The 22,593-nt window shown below is 43.4% G+C and overlaps 1 protein-coding gene across 3 annotated transcripts in view; it reads right to left on the bottom strand.

Moving 5' to 3' along the window:
- The window catches only part of LOC128323720 (glycerol-3-phosphate dehydrogenase 1-like protein), a 73,253-nt gene that overhangs the window by 2,896 nt on the left and 47,764 nt on the right, over nucleotides 1–22,593 (bottom strand). For 2 of the 3 annotated variants that reach the window (XM_053247376.1, XM_053247383.1), the window contains 6 exons: nucleotides 14,395–14,572; nucleotides 13,127–13,267; nucleotides 10,972–11,110; nucleotides 8,465–8,577; nucleotides 4,866–5,099; nucleotides 2,684–2,790 (listed from right to left, as the gene is read on the bottom strand). In XM_053247376.1, coding sequence (XP_053103351.1) covers nucleotides 2,684–2,790; nucleotides 4,866–5,099; nucleotides 8,465–8,577; nucleotides 10,972–11,110; nucleotides 13,127–13,267; nucleotides 14,395–14,572 — 912 coding nt within the window. Of the gene's footprint in view, nucleotides 1–2,683; nucleotides 2,791–4,865; nucleotides 5,100–8,464; nucleotides 8,578–10,971; nucleotides 11,111–13,126; nucleotides 13,268–14,394; nucleotides 14,573–16,265; nucleotides 16,423–22,593 lie in introns of all 3 variants that reach the window. The other variant, XM_053247390.1, reaches the window with a different exon arrangement.

Raw genomic sequence — 22,593 nt, 5'->3', positions numbered from 1 at the left:
CTCTGACATTGTCCACATCACTCCACAGGGGATGAATCTCTTAGTATATATATTTGTTTAAAATGCCAATGACACTAACTCCTCCTTTCTGACTTTGTTGAGAACACAGAAAGAAAGGAGTCCTGTTCAGATATTATGCTGTGCCTGCGTTCAGGTATATATACACATGTATGTGTTTTGTCTGAATACATCTTAAAATGTATGTGCATTCATTTAAACTGAACCTGGGCATAGACCCTCTTTAATAAATGTACAGATAGGAAGTGTACTGCTGTACATGTATTCAACATAAGATGCATAACTGTACTTGTATACAGACTGTACATGTGTTGAACATAACATGTGACTATGGCTCCAGACAGTAACTGTTAGGCAGGAGCCTATGGCTTGAAGGGGAGAAATGTACAGTACTTTATGTATTGTATTTTGTTGTGGCAAAATCCTCCCCAAGGGGCTGAGCAGTCCTAGGCTATAGAAAATATCCAACCAAAGTTTTAACAGGTGCATCATCCAGTCACTTACTTCAGCTGTATCTGATATATTTCTGCTTGATACATTGTGACATTTATTGATATACAAGGGGGCTGCTCAGAGAATATGACATCGGTTTTGTGAAACAGATGTGCATTCTCCCAGCATCCAGATGGTCCTTAGCCTGCACTAGAGTAACTGTCACCTCTGGAAAGTGATCCAGGTTGACTTGACAGCAGTCACGTGCACCTTAGTCAAAAGTGATATCAGGTTGGAGGAACTGCTGAAGCCTTTGACTCCTCTCAAGCTTTAAGAGGAATTTCCTTCAAGCCTGAAAAACCATGTGTGTGCAAAAGGAAGAGATACCAATCGTTACCTTGTATTTTGTCAATTGTTCAAAATAAACTCCATGACACTGGAGATAATGATGACATCTTTTAACAACAAAGCAAATTGAGGGGATGTCTCTGACTGAGAATTTAGGGGCAGTAGGGGACACTGAAGGGCAGTACCAAGCACCATCTCCCCAGTAAGAGCTAAGGCAAATGGGGTGGGGGTGGGGGGGCATACCCCAAACATTTTCAACTCCATCACAAAAGTACCCTGAATTTGTGTTATTTTGAGAGGAAGAAATGTACTAGCAAACACTCGCCATCTTGTTTTGCATTAGCAGCAGGCAAGGAGAGGCAGCAGCAAGTCAGGAGCTGTCTGAACTTGGCCATCTTGCCTCCTTCCTTTCTTGAGGTGGTGGGCTGAGAAAGCCCTTGGTTTGCCATGAACCTGAATACAGGGGAGAGGAACTTTTGATGGAAGAGTGATGGGTGAAACTGCTGTACCTGCTGGATTTTTGACTGGACATCTACTATATATAGTAAGTGGCATTTTGGAGTAGCAAACAATTCACAGGATGCCTACCTGATCTGAGCAAATATTATATAGTATATGGGAGATCTGGAGATGTAAAATACAAACACGTAATGTGTTTTCAATTGATATTTGTAATATATAGATCTAAGTAGTCAAAAATTTACTGGATAATCATCCAGACTGTACATGTAGGAACGATGACTGCTGAGGTCGACTAATTGGCCATTCCTATCTCAGCATCAGTCATTCCACATGAGGCAGCAATGAGAAGTTGAAAATTAACAAGTAGAAAGAACTTCTATTTCTCTGCAGGGGAGAACAACCAATTTATCTTATAATCCTTTTGTACTAATGAGTTATCAGCAAGAGGAAGTCACCGATGAAGATCACATGTCGAAACCCATTTGGCTGATCTTACTTGCTAAAAACAAAGGATTTACAAGATAACCTGAGACTATGACTATATTTTGATACCTTCAATATACATCATGCATTTACAATTAGATGATTGGACTCTGAATTTATATACAGTTTTTATGATTATCCAGTAAATCTTTGTCTGCTTTGATTTATTACAGTATTACAAATATCCATTTTAAAACACATGACATGTTTATATTTTCTATCTCCTGATCTTCCTTATTCTATACAGCATTTGAGGGCAGCAATTTGCCTTAAAGATATGCATCAGGTAGAAATTATTCTGGGGCATCTAGCAAGTGAGTGGGGAGCTAAACCTGTTGAATGTCTGCCTGGACACATCACTCTCCAGCCCAGTGTCAAGCTGCAGGTTGCATGGAGCCTAACTTGTAAAGCCAGCATAATATATGAGATTGTAGATATGATAACTCTTCCTCGGGCAATTCTGATTCAGTTATTTCAAGGAAAACAGAACAAAAGGCTTCCATGCCATCTCCAGATCAACTGTTTCAGTTAGCCAGGAAAGAGCTATACTCTTTGAAACACTTATCTTCTGTGCACCTTTGACATCTTAATTTGTTTTGTTTCATTCTTGTATGTCCCAAGAAGCCAGTAAAGTGCTAGAAATGACTATGATTGTTCAGGCAGTGGCTGACGTATTGTGCAAACTTCCAGGCATGCTTTATAACGTGCATTCAGTTGCACAAGTGCCCTCTTGCACCCATGCAAAAGTTTAACACATGCAGTTGCACAATAGTATAGGCAGGGGAAATAATGACCATGATTTCTGTATGTGTGCAATTTCTCTGCGTGTGCAAAAGCACACTTGCACAACTGCATGCATGTTGTGTTACAACGTGCACAGAAGTTTGCATAGTATGCCAGCCAGAGTGTATTTGGGATCCAGAAAAATCAAGTTACATACTTGTCAATCATGTTCTTCTGCTTCAGGATTTTGTACACTTCAGCTGCTGTCTGGGGTCCTTGTAGCTTTTGCCCATTCAACATTTCTTTTTCCAGCTGCTCGATGGACTTGCATAAACAAAAAGTGGTGCTTGTTTGTTTTAGGTTTACCAGAAGCTGTGTGACTAAATTCCATTTCAAGCTATGAGTAAAGCATTTAAAATTGCTAAATGGCCAGCTCAGTCTGCCTTGTCTTTTTAGTGCAGACTCTTTGAATAGACTTCTAAGCAATTGCACATACTGTATTAAAAACAAATTTCACACATTTCAAAATTACATTGTGTCTTATCAGGATCATCTAGTCCTTCAGTACAAAAGCAGGCATCATGTAGCTTGTGAGCCCTTTGGGGACAGGGATCCATTTTATTTATTGATTATTTCTTTGTGTAAACCACCTTGAGCCATTTTTGGAAGGGCAGTATAGAAATAAAGTAAATAAACTTAAGTAAGTAATATAGGTCATAAACAACAGGTCTGGTTTATGTAGGTCTGGAGCAATTCATATGACAATCAGCACAACATTCAAAGTGTGACAGCTTTTTTTTCTTCAGCTTAAGATACAAAAAGGGCCCAGAAATCAGAAGGCAACTAATACATATATCCAAACCCTTTCTTTTTCAAACAGCTGAAACTAGCTGTGCTTCATTTGTGTGTAATACTTTGAAGCCTTCATGGCTGAGCGGTAGGGGTGTGCATGGATCCGTCTGGCCTGGTTCCAGAAGGCAGAGAGCATTTGTGCATGCGTGGCAGCCGCTCGATCTTAGGGAGGCCCGAAAGGGCCGAAAAGGCATTACTTACCCGGCCGTGGCGGTGATGACCAAGGCCAGCGGGGGGAGAGGGAACCCGTGTGGATCCTCCACCCGCAGCTTCAGCAAGCCCCCCCGAAGGGGCTATAGGTACTTAATTGACTTAAAAAACATTTTTTTGTGGAACTGCCGGACCGGACCTGGTGGTTCAGTTCCGGTCCGATGGAACCAGGGTGGTGGTGGTTCGGTTTGACCACGAACCCCCGGACCGGTCCGCACATCCCTACTGAGCAGGCCTTTGAGTTATTTGAGTTTTATGGGTGAATGAAGCTCAGAACCTGGGTCTGTTCGATCTAAGGCCAGAGCAACGCATTATGCTAGCCGATGATGCAGCCTTACACCACGTCCAATCACTAGGACACTGGTGTTTTTGGCTAAACCATTCCTTGACCCAGGCCAGCATTTGAATGGGGCTTTAGCTAATTGTATTCCAGTCCTGGAGTAGAGAGACTAAGAAACAGCCCCCAGCACGATCACAGAAAAGCAGTCTGTACTTGCTTCTCTCTACATAATATTTATTTCATTAAACTACTAATATTCCTGATTCCACTCCACTGCCTTGTCCTTGCATGCCACAACTCTTTCCCTTGGATTCTACAGACACCTAGTCCACTATTAAAGGGGTTCTCAGTCTGGGGTATCCACATATTATTGGACTATTACTCCCATCATCCCCAGGCACAAATCCAACAACCTTTGGAGACCCAAGATTGAGAACTCTGCACTGTTGTCTACTGCCTAGCAGAGGCTTCCATGATCTCCAGCAGAAGTCTGTTACCCAAAAGTCTTTTAAATGGATTGAACCTAGCATGCAAAGCATATGTAAGTGGGGCAGCTCTATGCCTTCAGCTACATGCTTACTGGGTAACATGAATGTAGAATAGGCTCAACTTTGGCCCCCCAGCTGTTTTTGGACTACAACTCCAATAATCCCCAGCCATAGTGGCCAATAACCAGGGATTATGGGAGTTGTAGGCCAACATCTGCAGGAGGGCTGAAGTTGAGCAGGCCTGATGTAGGACAAAAGGAGAAGCATTTGCAAGGTAGGCTCAGTGAGGATAGAGGACCCCCCCTCCCCCGCTCTAGTCAATTTTCTTTGCAAATATCCCTTTGGTTGGCTTTCTTTATAGCTGAGCATTATACTGCCCCTGAGCTTGTCTGTTGCAGGGAGAACAGTAACATGCAGTTCTGTCCTAACACTGGCATCACTGCAACATTGGCCATTACCAAGCGGGGCTGGTCAGTCATCACCAATGGTTTCACTTCATCCAGATTTTCCCCATTGCAGTATTATAAACGTTACAAGGATTTGAATCGTGAAAAGAAATGGGGTCTTACTTTTCCGCCGCGTGCAAAGGCTTCAGCCACCTTCCTGTTGCGTCCACCATAGCATGTGGTGATCAGATCAGCAACCCCACAACTTTCTAGAAATGTATTGATTGATACAGGGCCCTTACAGAAGAGTTTGGCAAAGTCAATCATTTCCATGAGTCCCAGACGAATCACAGCTGCCTTGGTGTTGTCACCACAGCTCAAGCCATCACAAAACCCAGCTCCTACTGCCACGATGTTCTGCATCCAGTTAGACAGAGAGAGAGAGAGAGAGAGAGAGAGAGAGAGAGAGAGAGAGAGCGAGCGCATATGAGATAAAGTCATCAGATAGCCCATGCTGATTGTAAGTGCTTAATAATTTTAGATTGCAGAAACAACCAACCTTAAGATTTATTATTTATTTATGTATTTATTTAACATATTTGCATACTGCCCAAAACGCAAGTCTCTGGGCGTTTTACAACAAAACTATAAAAACAACAAATACAAAGGTCAAAACATTACAACAATTTAAAATTTAAAAGGTTAAAACTATTAAAAATCAAACAATTAAAACAATATCTAATTAAAAGCCTGTGTGAACAAATGTGTCTTGACTCCCTTTTTAAAAGTTGTAAGAGATGGGGAGGCTCTTATTTCAGCATGAAGCGTGTTCCAAAGCCTCGAGGCAGCAACAGAGAAGGCCCATCCTTGAGTAGCCACCAGATGAGCCAGTGGCAACTGCAGACAAACCTTTCCTGATGATTTCAGTGGGCGGTGGTGCGGTTCATAGCAAAGAAGATGTTCTCTTAAATACCCAGGGCCCAAGCTGTTTAGGGATTTATAGGTTATAACAAAAACCTTGTACTCTGCCCGGAAACCTATCGGCAGCCAGTGTAGATCTTTTAAGATAGGAGAAAAATGGTCTCTCCGAGATGACCCAGAGACCAACCTGGCTGCCGCATTCTGGACTAACTGCAGTTTCCGGACTGCGTACAAAGGCAGCCCCACATAGAGCGCATTGCAGTAGTCAAGTCTGGAGGTGACCAGCAGATATACTACTGTTCTGAGGTCATTTATCTCAAGAAATGGACGCAGCTGGCATATCAACCGAAGCTGATAAAAGGCACCTCTGGCCACTGCCTCAACCAAAGATCACTTTGTTTAGCAAAAGGGACCATTCACACATGCTTCTGACCAGCTGCATTTCTTTACATAATTGCTCCAGCATGCCCCCAAGTATACTAATTGCATAGCAATTAGATCTATTGCTACGCAGAGAAACAATGAGCAAAGGACTAATGCGGTCCTCAGAAGTGCTTCTCCTAACTCAGCAGGGCCATCCCTAGCGGTGCGTGGGGCTGGGGGCAAATCAGCATGTGCAGGGCCTCCTTAACATTTCATATCATTACAGAATCATACTGACTGATGACACACAGTGTAAATCGTGTGAGTGAGGGTTTTGGACATGTCCAACCAGCTTGGACATATAATGCATTTCTAAAGAAATAAAAATTAAAAAGCACAACACATGCTTCACAGTTCTCAAACCTTCTGGGTTGCAAATCAACTTTAACATAGTGCATGCATAAACAAACAAACAAACAAACATAAATTATATATTGCTTGTTCCAGAAGTTTTTGTAATTTTCCATCATGAAACAAGCCACTTATAGGACTTTTTGGATGAGTTTTAAAAATTAATTAAAAAACAACCAAAAATTTGTTCGATCCACTTCAATTTAAATATACATATTCCTCCCACCCTGCCCTATATCTCTGCTCAATACCAAAGCCCTATGTCAAGTCATTCCAGGACAGGTGATCTAAAGGCTGGGGCAGAAAGGGGGGTGTTTTACCCTTTTTATGAAAGCAAAGGGCAGATTCTTCCTAATAATAATAATAATAATAATAATAATAATAATAATAATTCAATTTCTATACTGCCCTTCCAAAAATGGCTCAGGGCAGTTTACACAGAGAAATAACAAACAAATAAGATGGAAGGTGGAATATGAGGGTGGAATGATGGTCTAAGGGGGGGCTTCAGTTCCAGACATTTTTGTAATTTTCTGCCATGAAGCAAGCCACTTATAGGACTTTTTGAATTGGGTTTTTTAAATTAAAGAAAAACATTTTAAAAATTTAAATTTAAATTTAAAAATTAAAAAAATTAAAAACCAACAATTTGTCCAATCTGCTTCTATTTAAATATACATATTCCTCCTAACCCGCCCAACATCTTTGCTCAATGCCAAAGCCCTATGGCAAGCCCGTCCCTAAATATTCAAGGGGTGGGGGGATAACCACAAAAAGGAAATCGCATCATATCTCTATTACAAAGGCTGGGTGGGGCTGGGTTGGGCAGAGGGTCTGCAGAGAGTTCTAGTGGGCAAGGGCAGCCAGGGCTGGGACTCTCTGCCTGCCTGCTTGCTTGTTTTCTGAACTTCAGGCTTCAGGGAGGACTGCATGGAGGCCTCTCTGGAAGCCCTGCCCACCCGCCGAACAGCGGAGAGGTGGGGAGAGAAGGAGCTCTAGCAGCTTGCCTGGGAGCCTTTCAAGCTGCACACAGACACAAAAGATGGGCTCCAGATGGGCTGCGGGGAAAGATAAGTGGCTGGGACTGGGGGAGAGAGGAGAGCAGGCTGCATTGCAGTGTGCCCAGACCGGGGCCTGTGCGGGGCTCAGGGCAACTGCCCCGGTCACCCCACCCTAAGGACAGCCCTGTAACTCAGAGTATGCTCCTGAGAGTATGTTTGTATTGATGGATCACACATTACATTGCTCCACAGGACCTCTTACTTTGGAACATTTCAAAGAAAAAACTGCTAGGGAGTAAAGGAAATGTATCTCTGAACTGGCCCCTAGGCTGAAGGTAGACAGTTGAAGGTGGTATGATAGAGCCATTGTTGCTCATAGTGTGCACATTTTCTTCTATCAGAAACTTGCAAAATCAGTTCCAACAGAGATCATAGTGGGGCAATAGGGTGTACAGTGATAGCCCTATTTGACCACCTTCAATGCTAGTATCATCTGTCTCCAGCTTTAGTGAAGCCATCACTTAATTTACATTGAGTCCAGAAAGTTTTCTGAAGGTATCTGTTTGAAGCCTCACACATGTAGGGGAGAAATATCCTTTGTTTTGATCATAGGACTTCTTTTGCAACTGCCTATCTCAAAGTCAGGAAAAATCTCATAAGGATTGTACCCAGTCAACGAGAGTACCATACAGAAAAGGAGCTTTTGTAATGGCTAATCATCCATGTTAAGTTACTTATTTAGCAGCAGCAATTTAATACCCCCTGATAATATTAGAACCATCTCCAACTGAAACCACTGGTGCCTAAAAGCCATTTTACTTAGCACAGCTGTTTTAATGTACTGTATACACAAATACAGTTCTCCCATTTTACAGATTATAGTCAAGCAACGCTAATGAACGCTGCAAGTGTTCTATGCAGCATTTTAGTAGTTGCAGTCCTGCACACACTTACCTGGGAATAAGCCCCACTGAACACAGTGAAACTTAATTCTGAGTAAACATGTATAAGGTTGTGCTATTAGTCAGCCACAAAGGACTGCAAAACGGCAACTGTCTGAACACTATTTGATTTGTCATTACTAACTTTTAAGGCTCCACAGATTTCCACAGTGTCACAGTCATCCACCACAGTAACTCTGAAATTTGGGGTTTGCATTAATTCTTTAAAGATCTTCCCACTCTTGGCGTTTTTGGAGCCTGTGGAAAGAAGCACAATAGATTAGGATTCAGATATATGGTGGAAGCTGTTTCCAACATGATTTCTTTTTAGACACAGATGTCTGCATCTATGGCCAGATGTATGCAAGTATTATGCAGAAACTAAGCATTACATGTGCATCTCTTTCACTGAGAAGGCTCATATTCAACAACATCCCAAAAGTTAGTGAGAAGAGCATGAGGTTTTGCTCTGCAATCGACAGAGTAGCCCTTCTTACATGACATGCACATACTTCTTAAGATACACATGCAATAGAATAAGATTGGAAGCAGTCTTTAGTGAGCTGACCAAGCAAGCATCAAATAAAGGTGATCTATATGACAGGGCAATATGGAAACAAAAAAACAAACATTGTTAGCTGGCACCAGATCCTGTACAAGTATCTAACACTTGTGGAGTTACTTAAGTTAGTTGGTCTGTCGTTTTTTGGTAATGGTTTTACAGTATAACTAATTTAAACATTGTTTAGATATTGTTAAGCACTTAGGTAGTTCTTCCAGATGGAAACGCAAGTTGCAATTTTTTAAGTAACAAAACAGAACAGCCCCTAACAGAGGCGTAGCTAGGAGAGAGGGGGCCCGTGTTCACCCATCTCCCCAGGGGCCCCTCAGAGTAAGGGAGATCATGAAGAAAATAGGGAGGGGTGGCGCTGGGGGGCCCTCAGGAGCTGGGGGCTCTGGGTTCAAAGATGGGTTCAATCTGCTCAATTATAGCTACACCCTGCCCTGACCCCTAATGTTATGAGGGATTAAGGTCCAAACCTGGCATACTAAAAAGTTTACATAGAAAAATAGTGGGATCAAAGGACTACTTAACCTTTTGTCCATGTTTTCATTCACAACTGCCCCCATAATAAGCTTATTTTCTCCTACAGCAGAAAATATATGGCTGTCCACTTTGTGGCAAATCTGCAGGAAGGAAAAAGGAAAAAGCCACTCCTCCCTTTGCCAAATCTCTCCTTAAACTGGCAGCCTTCAAAGGCTCCCTTTAGCTTTTTTAAAAAAGTTAGGAGAAAGGTACCAATAACTTCATGTTTAATTTGAGCTGCAGTGAAATGGATTGAATGAAAAGATCATTTCTAACCTCACTATGCTAATGGCCAGTAGGGCATAGCGATTTATGCCCTGGACTAGGACTGTGGGTTCAGATCAATACCTGGACTAGGACGGTGAAGATCTGGGTGCAGATGTCAAGCAGGGGTCTTTCCAAGGCAGCTCTCATTAACATCAGGGCAGGGAGGAATGGGGGAGAGACAGGCAGCTGCATCTCATTTAGCAGCCCCTTGGCTCATTATGAAAGCCACTGCTGAAGCCTTCTTGTCCCATCAGGCATTTAACCTGTTGTGTATATTAGTTTCTGCTGACTCGCTGTCAGCTTTACTGGCTGCTTTTATTGTATTGGGTTTTTAAAAAAGAAAATTGTATTATTGTTTTTAACTTAATATGGTATGTTTGGCTTTCTAAACCTCCCCAAGGGTCAGTTGGGTGGTATATAAATTAAACAAATTCCCACTCAGCCATGAAGCTCACGGGGTGACCTTGAGCCAGTCATCTAAGCCAGTTCACATAATTATTAAATGGGTAGGACAAGTGTCCTACCCATGCTTAGGAGCTTTGTGTGTTCTCGTCTTGTGATCGTGTGTAAGTGAAGTTGGCACTGAGGTGAACGGCTTTCCCTCCTACCTCATTAAACAGCTGGGTACAGCTGCTGGGTAGAATGGAGCCCTCCTTCCCAATGGGAGCCTCACACCAAATCACTTCCCCTGCCGCCTACCTTGCTTTTTACTCACATACAATCACAAAACAGGAGCATGCACAGCTTCCAAGAGTGGGTAGTAGACTTGTCCTACTCAACTGATGACAGTGTGGACTAATCTACTGTCTCTCAGCCTAATCTACATCACAGGGTTGTTGTGGGGTGCATGAAAAGAGCATAGGGAAACCATGTGCACCTTGGGTGCCACAGTGGATTAATAAATACATAAATAATGGACTCACAGTCCAGCAATCTGTTTGTAGAGAGGGATCCTCACAGATTATCCTGTTTTGATTGCTGTGACTAAGGTTAAATGCCACAAACATTCCCATTTTCCAAGAAAACCGGCAACCCAAGAATCTCTGAGCTGCAATATCCTATAATGTACAGAATCTGACAACAGCACACAAAGAGTGGATTAATTATTCTCACACCAAGAAATGTGTCTAAAGACTCAATGCAGATGGAGGTGCACAGATATTAGCCAAATTGTCACACATAATGAAAATGGGTGGAGGTGTGTGTGTGTGTGTAGCTGTCTGAATCCATTCTAGGTAAGTGACGGATAACTTTGGAAGGCTGTTTTGTGGGCATTATAATGTTTATCATATAGTTACCAATGGTCGTTTCACAAAATTTCTCATCTGCCACTTCATTCGCTATGTTGGCTCCCATGAGTACATTGACTTCTATCTTCAGTTTCTCTCGAATTATGTCTGATATGAGTTTCAATCCTTGCGGCCCCTCGTCTACACCCTAATTAACAGAAAGAGAATGGTCAAAGCAAAAGCTTTCAGAACAATGGTCACCATCCAGCCTAACAATGTATATGGATGAAAGTTTCAATGGAGAAGGGAGATTTTGCTGATCCTCACTTCCCTCGGCAGCCCTCCGTGGCTCCCAAAAAATGATATTGTTGGACCCTTAGGGATGTAATTTTGGGAGGCACAGAGGGCTGCAGTGGGAAGGTGGGGAATCAGCAAAAATCACCTTCCCCCATTGTCTGTGTGGAATATTATTTGGCACTTGCAACATTAGTCTGGATGTCGGTCAATATTTTTTGTGCTTCAGTAGATTAGATCTTGCTGTACTACTGGAAACCAAGCTGGTGGAGAAATATGCAGGAGCTGTTACCCCAAGAGAACCATAGAACTTATAGCAAAGATGAGACTGGTATAGTTCTGGGTGATTTTATTATGTATTTGTGGCATTTCCCTAACTTGGTTAGGAGGTGTTATTTTGCAATATCCAGCTTTTGAAAAATTAGGAGCTAAGGCTTAGAAAAGGGAGATATGATGTGGGGGGGAAGGACACCATGTGGGGAGATGACTAAGCTCATCCCAACTATGGCGTCTCTGCTTTCTGAGGCTAAAGGAGGCTCTGTCCCCAATACCAATTCAGAGTCTACCTGCATTCACAGTATGCATTGTAAAGTCATGCACAATAATCTGCTGTTAGAGTTATACAGTACATCGAACTGTAGCAATGTGTTATATTTCCCTAATTTGGTTCAGGTACACAATTTAAGTCCCCCCCCCCAAACTGCTACCATGTAAACTTTTTTACATGTTCAGAAAGTAAGACATTACATAATGCTGGACATTAATTCTATAATGCAAATAGATATGAACAAAAAAAATTGGATCCCATTTGTAGCAATGCATACTGTGGGCCCTTTCTCACAATTAATGAGAAGGGCTACTGGGCATGCAGGAAGAAAGGCGGCTAGGACTTACCCCCCCCCCCCACCGATGATTGTTGGGTCTGTGCTGGACGTGTGGATCATGCACTCAGATGAACACTGGATGCCCCCAGCAGCATGGAGGGTCAGGGGCCAAGATATATTATCATGGCCCCCAGAAATCCCATAATGCACTGCATGAGTGTGCGGTGCATTTTGCCTCCCGCCCCCCCAATGTTGGCCAGGAAGCTGCTCCTGTGTTGGCGCTATGCAGTGCCAATGCATGAGCATTTAGCCCAGGTTAAGGGTATGCTCATGCCCTTAACTTTAGCTAACAGGCAGGCCTCTTTGGTGGGATTGCCGCTGAGGTGCCGCCAGTAGCCGCGTGGCTGCCAGCGGTTCTCATGTGCAGAACTTGTGGTTCCCTCGGTCTTGGCTGGTCTTGGCTGTGTGTGAGAACAGCCTCTGTATGTTACAATTGACTCATCCAATCAAAAGTTCTCTCTTCCACTTAATATTTCAACTGTGCATATACTATGGGCAGTCACAACTGCATGAACTATGTTCTATGGGCAGTCACACTGCATTGCTGAGCAGCAGTTCTCTGTGGTAAGTTACTCACTTACCACAGAGAACTGCTGCTCAGCAATACAATCCCATTGGAAGTGCTTCCATATGCACAGGGGTCTGGGCAGTGTTCAAGCCACCCATGTTGCCTTGCACGATATATCAGCCTCCATCTTCAAATATCCAACAATCAAACGTCTACATTTCTCCCAATGCCCACATATCAATATACTTCCTCTTACATTTCTGGATTCCCCCCACCCACCACTAGGACCTTTTCCAAAGTAGCTGAAAGATCTTGGCTGATTTCTGAGCTTTTAAACCAGGTATGAAACTTTAGTTAGAGTGGCATGAAAATATACTGATGTGAAAAGTGTCACTGCTAAACTTCTGAGTGTGTCTGGCTGCTGTGAAGAACCAGTACAAGAGCTGGCAACCCTATATGCAGTATCGACCATGGGCATTTCTGACCATTTCACCTTTGCTGTAAACAGAATTAAACTTTTTAAAAGATTATGAATTACCTTGATTAGGGTAATCCCAATGGCTCCTGGTTTTATATGGCCAGCAAGCTGCTCACATATTTTAGGAACAAACTGATGAGGTATAACAAATATGAGAAGATCTGCTTCCTTTGCTGATTCTGCTGGGTCTGCTACAGCAACCTAAGACAATAATCAAGAAGGTTACCAAATTCCAATACCAAGATGGATATGACAGCTCTACACTGTGGGAAGCACAAGTTCTACTCCAGCATTTCCCAGAGCAAACAAGTGTTGCCCTCATAAACACATGTGCATACTTCTTTAAACACTCATACATGTGTCCAGGAACCCTTGCCCAATCAGCGTTCCCAGATGCATGTATGTATACAGGTGTGTCAAGTTGCATGCACATGCAGGCATAATACTAGTGTTTCCTGTAGCCATAGTAATATGGGAAGCCCTTACAAATGTGTTTAGACCCTTACAAAACAACACAGCAGGATGTGATTGACTGAGCAACCAGTTATTTGAACACAGGACCATAGGAAGCTGCCATATACTGAGTCAGACCATTGGCCTATCTAGCTCAGTATTGTCCACACGGACTGGCAGCGGCTTCTCCAAGGTTGCAGGCAGGAATCTCTCTCAGCCTTATCTTGGAGATGCCAGGGAGGGAACTTGGAACCTTCTGCTCTTCCCAGAGTGGCTTCATCCCCTGAGGGGGATATCTTATAGTGTTCACATGTGGTCTCCCAGTCTATCTATCTATCTATCTATCTATCTATCTATCTATCTATTTTCTATACCGCCCTTCCAAAAATGGCTCAGGGCGGTTTACACGGAGAAATAATAAATAAATAAGATGGCTCCCTGTCCCCAAAGGGCTCACATTCTAAAAAAAAACAACAAGATAGACACCAGCAACGGTCACTGGAGGTCCTGTGCTGGGGGTGGATAGGGCCAGTTATTCTCCCCCTGCTAAATAAAGAGAATCACCACATTAAAAGGTGCCTCTTTGCCAAGTTAGCAGGGGTAGCAAATGCAACCAGGGTGGATCCTGCTTGGCTAATGAGACAAGTCATGCTTGCTACCACAAGACCAGCTTATGAAGCCCGACTTGTGACAAAGAAAGTTGGGCTTCCTAAGCACATCTGAGTTAATTTTTAAAGCAAGCTCACTGGGGCTCGGTTTTCTTCGCCTCTTATCTTAAACGTGTGTTTTTATTCCTTTAAATTAAATTTCAATAGGGATAGCACAAGGTTTTTTTTAAAATTTAGGCCACATGACAGTGGTTATATTCAACTTACCACGTTATTAGGTATCTTATGCCCTGGAAGGTATTTCACATTTTCATGGTCCTTATTAATTATCTCTGTGAGTTTCCTCCCATTGATTACTTCTTCAAATACCCATAACTTTACAGTGGGGTCAAACATGCTGGAATTCTGGGTATTTTTCCCCACAATTTTTGCAATGGCAGATCCCCTGAGAGAGAGAGAGAGAGAGAGAGAGGAGGGAAACAATTTATGTTAGGACTATTTGCATGACCATTCACGAAAAGGCCTATAAATAAGGGGGGTTTGGATAACTTCATGGAGGAGAGGTCTATTGATGGCTACTAATCGGAGGGCTCTAGGCCACCTCCAGTCTCGGGGGCGGGGTGTCTCTGGGTACCAATTGTGGGGGAGTAACAGCAGGAGAGAGGGCATGCCCTCAACTCCTGCCTGTGGCTTCCAGCGGTATCTGGTGGGCCACTGTGTGAAACGGGGTACTGGACTAGATGGGCCTTGGGCCTGATCCAGCAGGGCTGTTCTTATGTTCTAAGCTATTATAACACAAACATCTTTCACATAATTACTCGTATCTTTCAATTGTCCGATTAACCAGGGATCATCACACCATCAGGCCACTTTTCTTGGTGAAATACAGCCATCCCTTGCCAACCGCTAGGGTTCTGATCTGGCCAAAACTTGCTGTTGGCAAATTTGTGATTGGTGAGGCATTAAAGTCTATGGGAAACAGGGGGTTTGGGGAACCACAACCACAAAAAACCCTAAAAATAAAGGGGGGAAATACCAAAAAATTGCTTTTAAAAAATCACCAAAAAAATCCTGTAATATCACAAAGAGTCACCAAGAAGAATGAGCAGATTGAACCTCTGGAAATTTTTTGAACCCCTCAAAATCACTCAAAGGCATTTTAAATTGGCAAGGGACACCAAGATCTACAGTAGAGTCTGATCTCCCATTTCCCAGGATATCTCAACAGAAAAGAATTTGGAGTTCCTCTCACAACACAATTCCCTTTTGCAGAATAATTCGATCATGAAAGAATACCTACAGCATATGTGAACTTTCTTATTATTTATTGATTGGATTTATATACCGCCTAGTATAAAAATCTCAAGGTGGTGTACAGAATTAAAACAAAATATAATATAAAACATGAAATTCATAAAAAGATAAACAATAATAGATAAAAACACATTCTTGAAATTATAATACCTTCTTGCCTTCCCTACAAAAATACGTAATGCTGTTTGTCTTTGACCATGTGAAGACAGGGGAAGGCGACTTCCACTCCTGGTTTGTTTCCTTATGAGAGTGTTATAGTGTCACCTTTACACAGCGAGTAAAGTTGTATTGCATTTTTCTGGCTGTCTGAAAGCAATTAATGGCATTATTTAGAGCTCAAAAAGTTATATCTGGGTCCCTTGCACTGTGATTGGCTATATTAAAAAAAAAGAAAAACTGGGAGTCCATTACCATTCAGTCAGCCAAATTTCATCTCTAGTGGTACAGAAATCCAGCTCTACAAAAAAGTTAGAACTCTAATCAATAAGCCTTTTTCACACATTGAAAACAAGCTGATGAAAAACTGTAGAGAGTCTGCAGTACTCGATGCCCCTTCCTCATTTCTTCTTCCACTTCTTCCCCCTTCTCATTATCAGCCCAGAAGTGAGAGAGAAGCAAATGTGGCAAAGAGAAGGAGGAAGAGATCAGGAGAAGAGGAGCAGCTCTTTGCTGAGCAGTGGCTCAGCAAAGAGTTGCTCAGATGGCAGAGATGGGGGGGCCATTGCTCAGATGGCAGAGATGGCAGACAGCGGGGGCAGTGGCAGCACACATACTGCTGCCCCACTGGCACCCCAAGAATTTGCCACTTGAGGCAACCAGCTCACCTTGCCTCATGAAAGCTTCACTTCTGCAGCAGGGAGCAGGAGCAAGACAACCAACCAGGAACCAGGATCAATCAGGAAGCTAGCCTGGAGCCAACATCAAAGCCCAAGGCCAAACCAAGCAGACAAAGACGAGTGGAAGACAAGCTGAAAGACAGAGCTGAGCAAACAAGCACAAAGCAGGAGCAGAACAGCCAAACATTAGAGCCAAAGCCAGGGGTCAAGCCAAACAGGAACCAGGATTAGAAAACACAACAGCACCAAAGAAGCAATGAAACTGAGGCAAAGCCTGAGCCAAGACAGAAGCCTTTATATTTTGTCAGTACTGGGAAAATCCAGTGAATGAACAACCACCTGGCTGGACAGGGTCAGACCAGGGCCTGAACACTCTTACGCTCTGGCAAGGCTGGTGTAGTTCAGCTGGCTGCCACATGGGGTGATGCAGTATATAGGTTTCCAGATTCCCAGTTAGAGGGAACTCCAGGCAGCCTCACAATCAGGGTGATGGCTGAAAAGGTCCCTGTCTAGGCTTTAAGCGCATTCTTTTTCTGGATGCTTGAAATTGTACGCATTTGTCCGTTGTTCATTATTATGCAGGCTGTACGTGTGTATAAGGCCTCTAGGAATTCATGTGTTATGCCCTAAGTGTTAGACTGCTGGAGAAGACAGGTAGGCCCCAGAGCAATTTCTTTACATTTCTGCCATTATCCTGTTTGGAAATAGCTAATTAAAGAGGGGAAACTTTTCAAAATAAAGCATACATAGTTACTTTGTATTTTAACTTACAGTTCTGTGTTGGGTGGGATAATAATAGGACAAGAAATACTGAGAGGGTTTGATTGCAACACTTTTGACCTCAGACTCAATTAGCAAACAGCCACAATTTCAACATATCCCAGCTCTTTCCAAACACTAAATGTACAATTCCCCATTACTGTGTATACTATTTTCCCATCTCCTCTAATTGGCTCATATCAAGTGGTGAGTTCTCTTGCCTGAAACTGGGTGAGAGGGAGCCAACCTGTAATTGACTTCCCTCGTGCAAACTTATTTGTGCTAGCAAATGTGTAAGACAAGCCTGTTATTATTTATTAAGTGTATTAAGATCAAGATTAGATCAATATATCAGATCAAGATATTTCTATTCTGCTTTTTTCCAATGGCCCCAAATTGGGGCTGGGGATGGAGAATCAATAAAAAACATGGGAATATACAATAAAATTACATAGGAACATAGGAAGCCTCCTTATACTGAGTCAGACCAATACTAGCTCAGTATTGTCTGCACAGGCTAGTAGCAGCTTCTCCAAGGTTACAGGCAGGAGTCTCTCTCTCAGTCCTACCTTGGAGATGCCTTCTGGGGCCTTCTGCATGATTCTTCTAAGAGCAGCCCCAGGAATATCTTAGTGCTCACATGTAGTCTCCCATTCAAATACAAACCAGGATGGACCCTGCTTAGCAAAGGGGACAATTCATGCTTGCTACCACAAGACCAGCTCTCCTCTTCATCCTCACTAAAAACTATGTATTCACTCAAACGATAAAAACCATTAAAAAGCAGCACCAGTTTACCATCAAGGACTCCTATCAGTTATACACCAGAAGCATGGGGAAGAAGAGGAGGTAGGTCTTAAAGGCTGGAAAGAGACTACTATTTCAAACCTCCTGTAGCAGGGAATTCCATAGCCTGGTGGCCACCACAGAAAAAGCCCTGTCTCATGCCAGTGCCAACCAAGCTTCAAACAGTGACAGCATACAGAGCAGGAACTCTTCCAGAACACCTCAATGAGCAGACAGAATCATGTGGGTGGAAGGCACTCTTCAAGGTAAGCCATTTAGGACATTGATGACAGCAATCAGCACCCTGAATTTAAGCAGGAAACTGATGAGAAGCCAATGCAGCTCATGTAGGATTGGAGTCACATGCTCCCACTGATATGAGACATGACTAAGGTCTCCTGGTAAGTGCTCCTGGTCACAACTGCCGCCTGATTCTCTAGAACCAAAGATGGGTCTAGAAGACCTGCTCCTACTTAGGAAGTGCAATCCCATCCAGAACAGGCTGAGCCCCCACTGTCTGGTCAGCTCTCATACTGACCATAAACACCTCCATCATGTCTGGATTGAATTGCAATGTCAATCCACATCCAGTCCTTCACTCCCTTCACACACTGATCCAAAATTCTTGCTGATTTCCTGGGATCAGATGACATATTGCTGGATGTCATCCACATATTGGTGATTATGTTGCATGTGAGCTGGGCATGTGCACATACAAAGCTACATGGGATCTGCCTGATGTTTCCATGATTCTCTCAACACTTCTGGGAAGATTGTGGGGAATCAAGCAAAATGTAGGTACCAGTTCACATGGGTACATGTTACCTGACTCATGCTGTAATGGGCACATTTGTTCCTGAAGTGCACAACTTTTCCTCATTCTGCATAGCAACTGTGATGGGCGGACTGAATTGGTCTCAAGAATAAGGGAGGTGCCATGATTAGAGTTTTATAATAGGACCAAGGAAACTGAAGTTCAAATCCCCATTCAGCCATAAACCTCACTGGGTAACTCTGGGCTGACACTTATCTCTCAGCTGAATTAACCTGAGGATAAATATAACCATCTACACTACTCTGGAAGCCACCTAATGATGCAGCGGGGAAGTAACTTGCCTAGGAAGCAAGAGGTAGCCGGTTCAAATCCCCGCTGGTATGTTCCCCAGACTATGCGAAACACCTATATCAGGCAGCAGCGATATAGCAAGAGGCCGAAAGGCATCATCTCATACTGAGCAGGAGATAGTAATGGTAAACCCCTCCTGTATTCTACCAAAAACAACCACAGGGCTCTGTGGTTGCCAGGAGTCGGCACCGACTCGACAGCACAACTTTACCTTTACACAACTCTGGGTTTCTCAGAGATGCTTCATCTTTTCCATTCAGCCAGACAGATTAAACAATGTTAAACACACTGAGATGGGGTGGAGACTTTTATTTATTTAAAACATTTTGCCCGCGTAACTACAAATTCTATGTATATCCAACATGACCTACAAATATATTTTTTAAAACATATAAAACATAAACATCAATAATGAAAACAAATTTTAAAAGAAATAAAACATAAATATACACAGTTCAAAGCATATACATTATACAAATATAGGAGTAGGTAAGAACATTTCAAGAAATAGTACACCGCTATACATTAAAAGCTCTGCTTACAAACATATCGTTTCAGTGTGAACAGAGGCCTGATAGATCTCTCCAGGGAGGGCATTTCTCAGGTTCCACCATCAAAAATGCCCAGTCTCTTGTACCCACATAACAAATCTCAAAGAGCAACAGGACAGAAATAGTGCCTCTGAGGCCAACCAGTCTTAGGGCATGGGCAGGTTCATATGGGAGAAGGTAGTTATTGGAACAGTTATCATTGTATTATTAGTGTCAGGGGTGTAGCGAGGGGAGAGTGGGCCCATGTTCTCATAGTGACCTTCCCACTCCATGGGAAGGTGCCCCCCATGGCATCACATGCACTCATGTGCGCATACAGCCCCACCACTCATTCCTCTCCTAACCCTTAAAATGACTTGAGGCTGCCAGATCGGATACAGTTGCTGCATTTTCTAACCCGATCCTTTGCCTGTCCTGCCAGCTGTAAAGTAAAGTAAAGTGTGCCATCGAGTCGGTGTCGACTCCTGGCGACCACATAGCCTTGTGGTTGTCTTTAGTATAATTCAGGAGGGGTTTACCATTGCCATCTCTTGCGCAGTATGAGATGATGCCTTTCAGCATCTTCCTATATTGCTGCTGCCCGATATAGGTGTTTCCCATAGTCTGGGAAACATACCAGTGGGGATTCGAACCTCTAACAACCTCTAGCTTGCTAATCAAGTCATTGCCCCACTGCGCCATTAGCAAATCAAATTATAATATTGCTTCATAGCAGGCAGGTGGGGGAGTGCACCAGGGACTTTTACACACAGCAGGCTTTACCCCAAATTTACTGGGAGGCTTTACTGCAAACTCAAAGTTGTCCCAAAAAACCGACACAAACAGTGGATTTTTTTAACCCTGGATATAAATCAGGCTACACTCTAACACGCAGTGAAAAACCTGAATTGTGTGTGAACTGCTCACAGGGACTTCAGGGTAAACCTGGCCAATATGTGAACACACCACCTCCATTCTGGACTGGAGGAGATGTAAGTTAAAGGGTTTTAAAAGCCCCGTGTGAAAAACTTCCAGGGGAGGAAGAAGACAGTAAGATATTTCACATGACCAGCCCTACAGAAGTAGGACAGGGCTACCGCAGGTAGGGCTGGTTGTGTGAAGGGCCAGGATCGCTCATGATCTCGCTGCTTGCTCCTCCCCAGAGTAGCACTGGTTTGGAACCCAGGCTGAACGTGAGGGAGGAGGACAAACACATGCCTCCTACCTCACCTTTTGGTCATGTGGGTCCTCATGCTGCCAGCAGCTGCTCCCGGGCTGCTGGCAACGATCTTAGCCATGGAGCCAGGGCGGAAGGAGCAGTCTGGCAGCATAGAGCTTTCCCAGTGCACCACGATGCTTGCGTAGTGGATTGTGGATAACCTGGCAGTCCGGCTTCCTTTTACCCATCCCCGGTCCTGATTGCCACCTGACTTGCCACAGCATTGCTCATGTGGGCACACCGATGGAGCCCTGATCGGGCTCTGGTCTTCTTGGGGAAGGCAGGTTAGGGATGTGCATGAGCCAGTTCAGTGCCTCCTCTGGGAAGCTCCAAACTGACTCAAGTGCCGATGTTCGAGTTCACTTGATGGGGAAGTTGGTCCCCAACTGGCCGCATAGAGGCTGTGGAGAACAGCACTGCAGCCCCATGCAGCCAGTTGGGGAATGGGTGCCATGCCTGGAAAAGTGGCAGAGTGGGGACGGGCAGGTAAGGTAAGGCTTATCAGCTCCTTAAGGGAACCACTCCCCACCCTGCCAGCCTGTGCATGAGCTGTTTATGCACATCTCTAAGGCAGGTAGGCTCCTGCCTTCCCCCACAGCCCACCTCCTTGTGGCCATGTGAATCACCTTAGTAGGTAGGGCAGCTTCATCTTCATTTGTTGTTGGGCATTTAAAGTTATATGCCCAGTTTCTGAGCTAAATCTGGCCACCTCAGACGCACCTTTTATTTCCCAGGCTGCTTTTACTGAGCACAGGATATTCCCATGAGCCAGGTTCTGATTGTCTCCTTTGGAAAATGTACTCCACAAAAATGGTATTGGGCAAGATGAACAGCATCTATGAACCATATTCAAAGCAAATTTCAAGGCTTGAGCTGCCCTCAAATCAGGCCTGATAGTTTATATCAACCGCTTACTACATTTGTTTTTTTGTTTTTTTTAAAGATGTGCCAATGTTGCAACAAATAGCTCTGTGACTGACAACACTGCAAAACCCTAGTCTGGCAGTTAACCACACCAGAAGCAAGATTTCTGAATCTGAAACCATCAGGAAAAATAAAGGTCACAGGGTCTAAATATGGAACCTCTCCAGCTGAGAAGAGCTATTGAGAAACTTACTGTGTGAAGGGTTGTTTTGTTTTCTTAAGCTTTTGAAAAGATTGCTGAGCACTGAACTTCAACATCTATTTTGGTGCTATAAAGGAATGTGACTCTGCAAGTTATAATGCATAAGCCTGCATTTGATTGTGCCTTAGAAACAGCATTCTTAGGATATCTCCACTCCACTCAGCAGGGGTGTAGCTATAATTAAGCAGATGGGTTCAAAGAACCCAGGCCCCCCAGCGCCAATTTTAAATTTTCTTCATGATCTCCCCTCTCAATTTTCTTCATGATCTCCCTCACTCAGAGGGGCCCCCAGAGATAGGGATGAACACAGGCCTCCTCTCCCCTAGCTATGCCCCTGCCACTCAGAGGGACTTAAACTTGTAATCCATCATGTGAGACATACAAGCATTCCTTAGGGTTGCAATGCTGCATGATTTAAACAAAGCAAAGCAAACAGGGCCAGATTAAGCTAGTGCGGGGCCTGTAGCATATGTTATAAAGGGGCCCTAAATTTTTAAAAATGCACATAAATATTAAAACATAAATTATTTACTTGCATAGGAAAGTAATTCAATTTTTTCATTTGCTATATATTGGAGTATGGGAGGCCAAGCCACAAACTCACATTACAACAACAGTAAACATCTATATACCGTTTTTCAATCAAAATTCTCAAAGTGGTTTACATAGAAAAATAAAGGGTGGATAGATGATTCTCTGCCTCCAAAGGGCTCACATTCTAAAAAGAAAAATGTGGTAGGCACCAGCAACAGCCACTGGACAGATGCTGT

Source organism: Hemicordylus capensis, chromosome 1 (genome assembly GCF_027244095.1).
Source record: "Hemicordylus capensis ecotype Gifberg chromosome 1, rHemCap1.1.pri, whole genome shotgun sequence".
Classification (NCBI taxonomy): domain Eukaryota; kingdom Metazoa; phylum Chordata; class Lepidosauria; order Squamata; family Cordylidae; genus Hemicordylus; species Hemicordylus capensis.
Note: the sequence above shows the minus strand (reverse complement) of the source record. Positions and strands in the feature narration are given on the sequence as shown.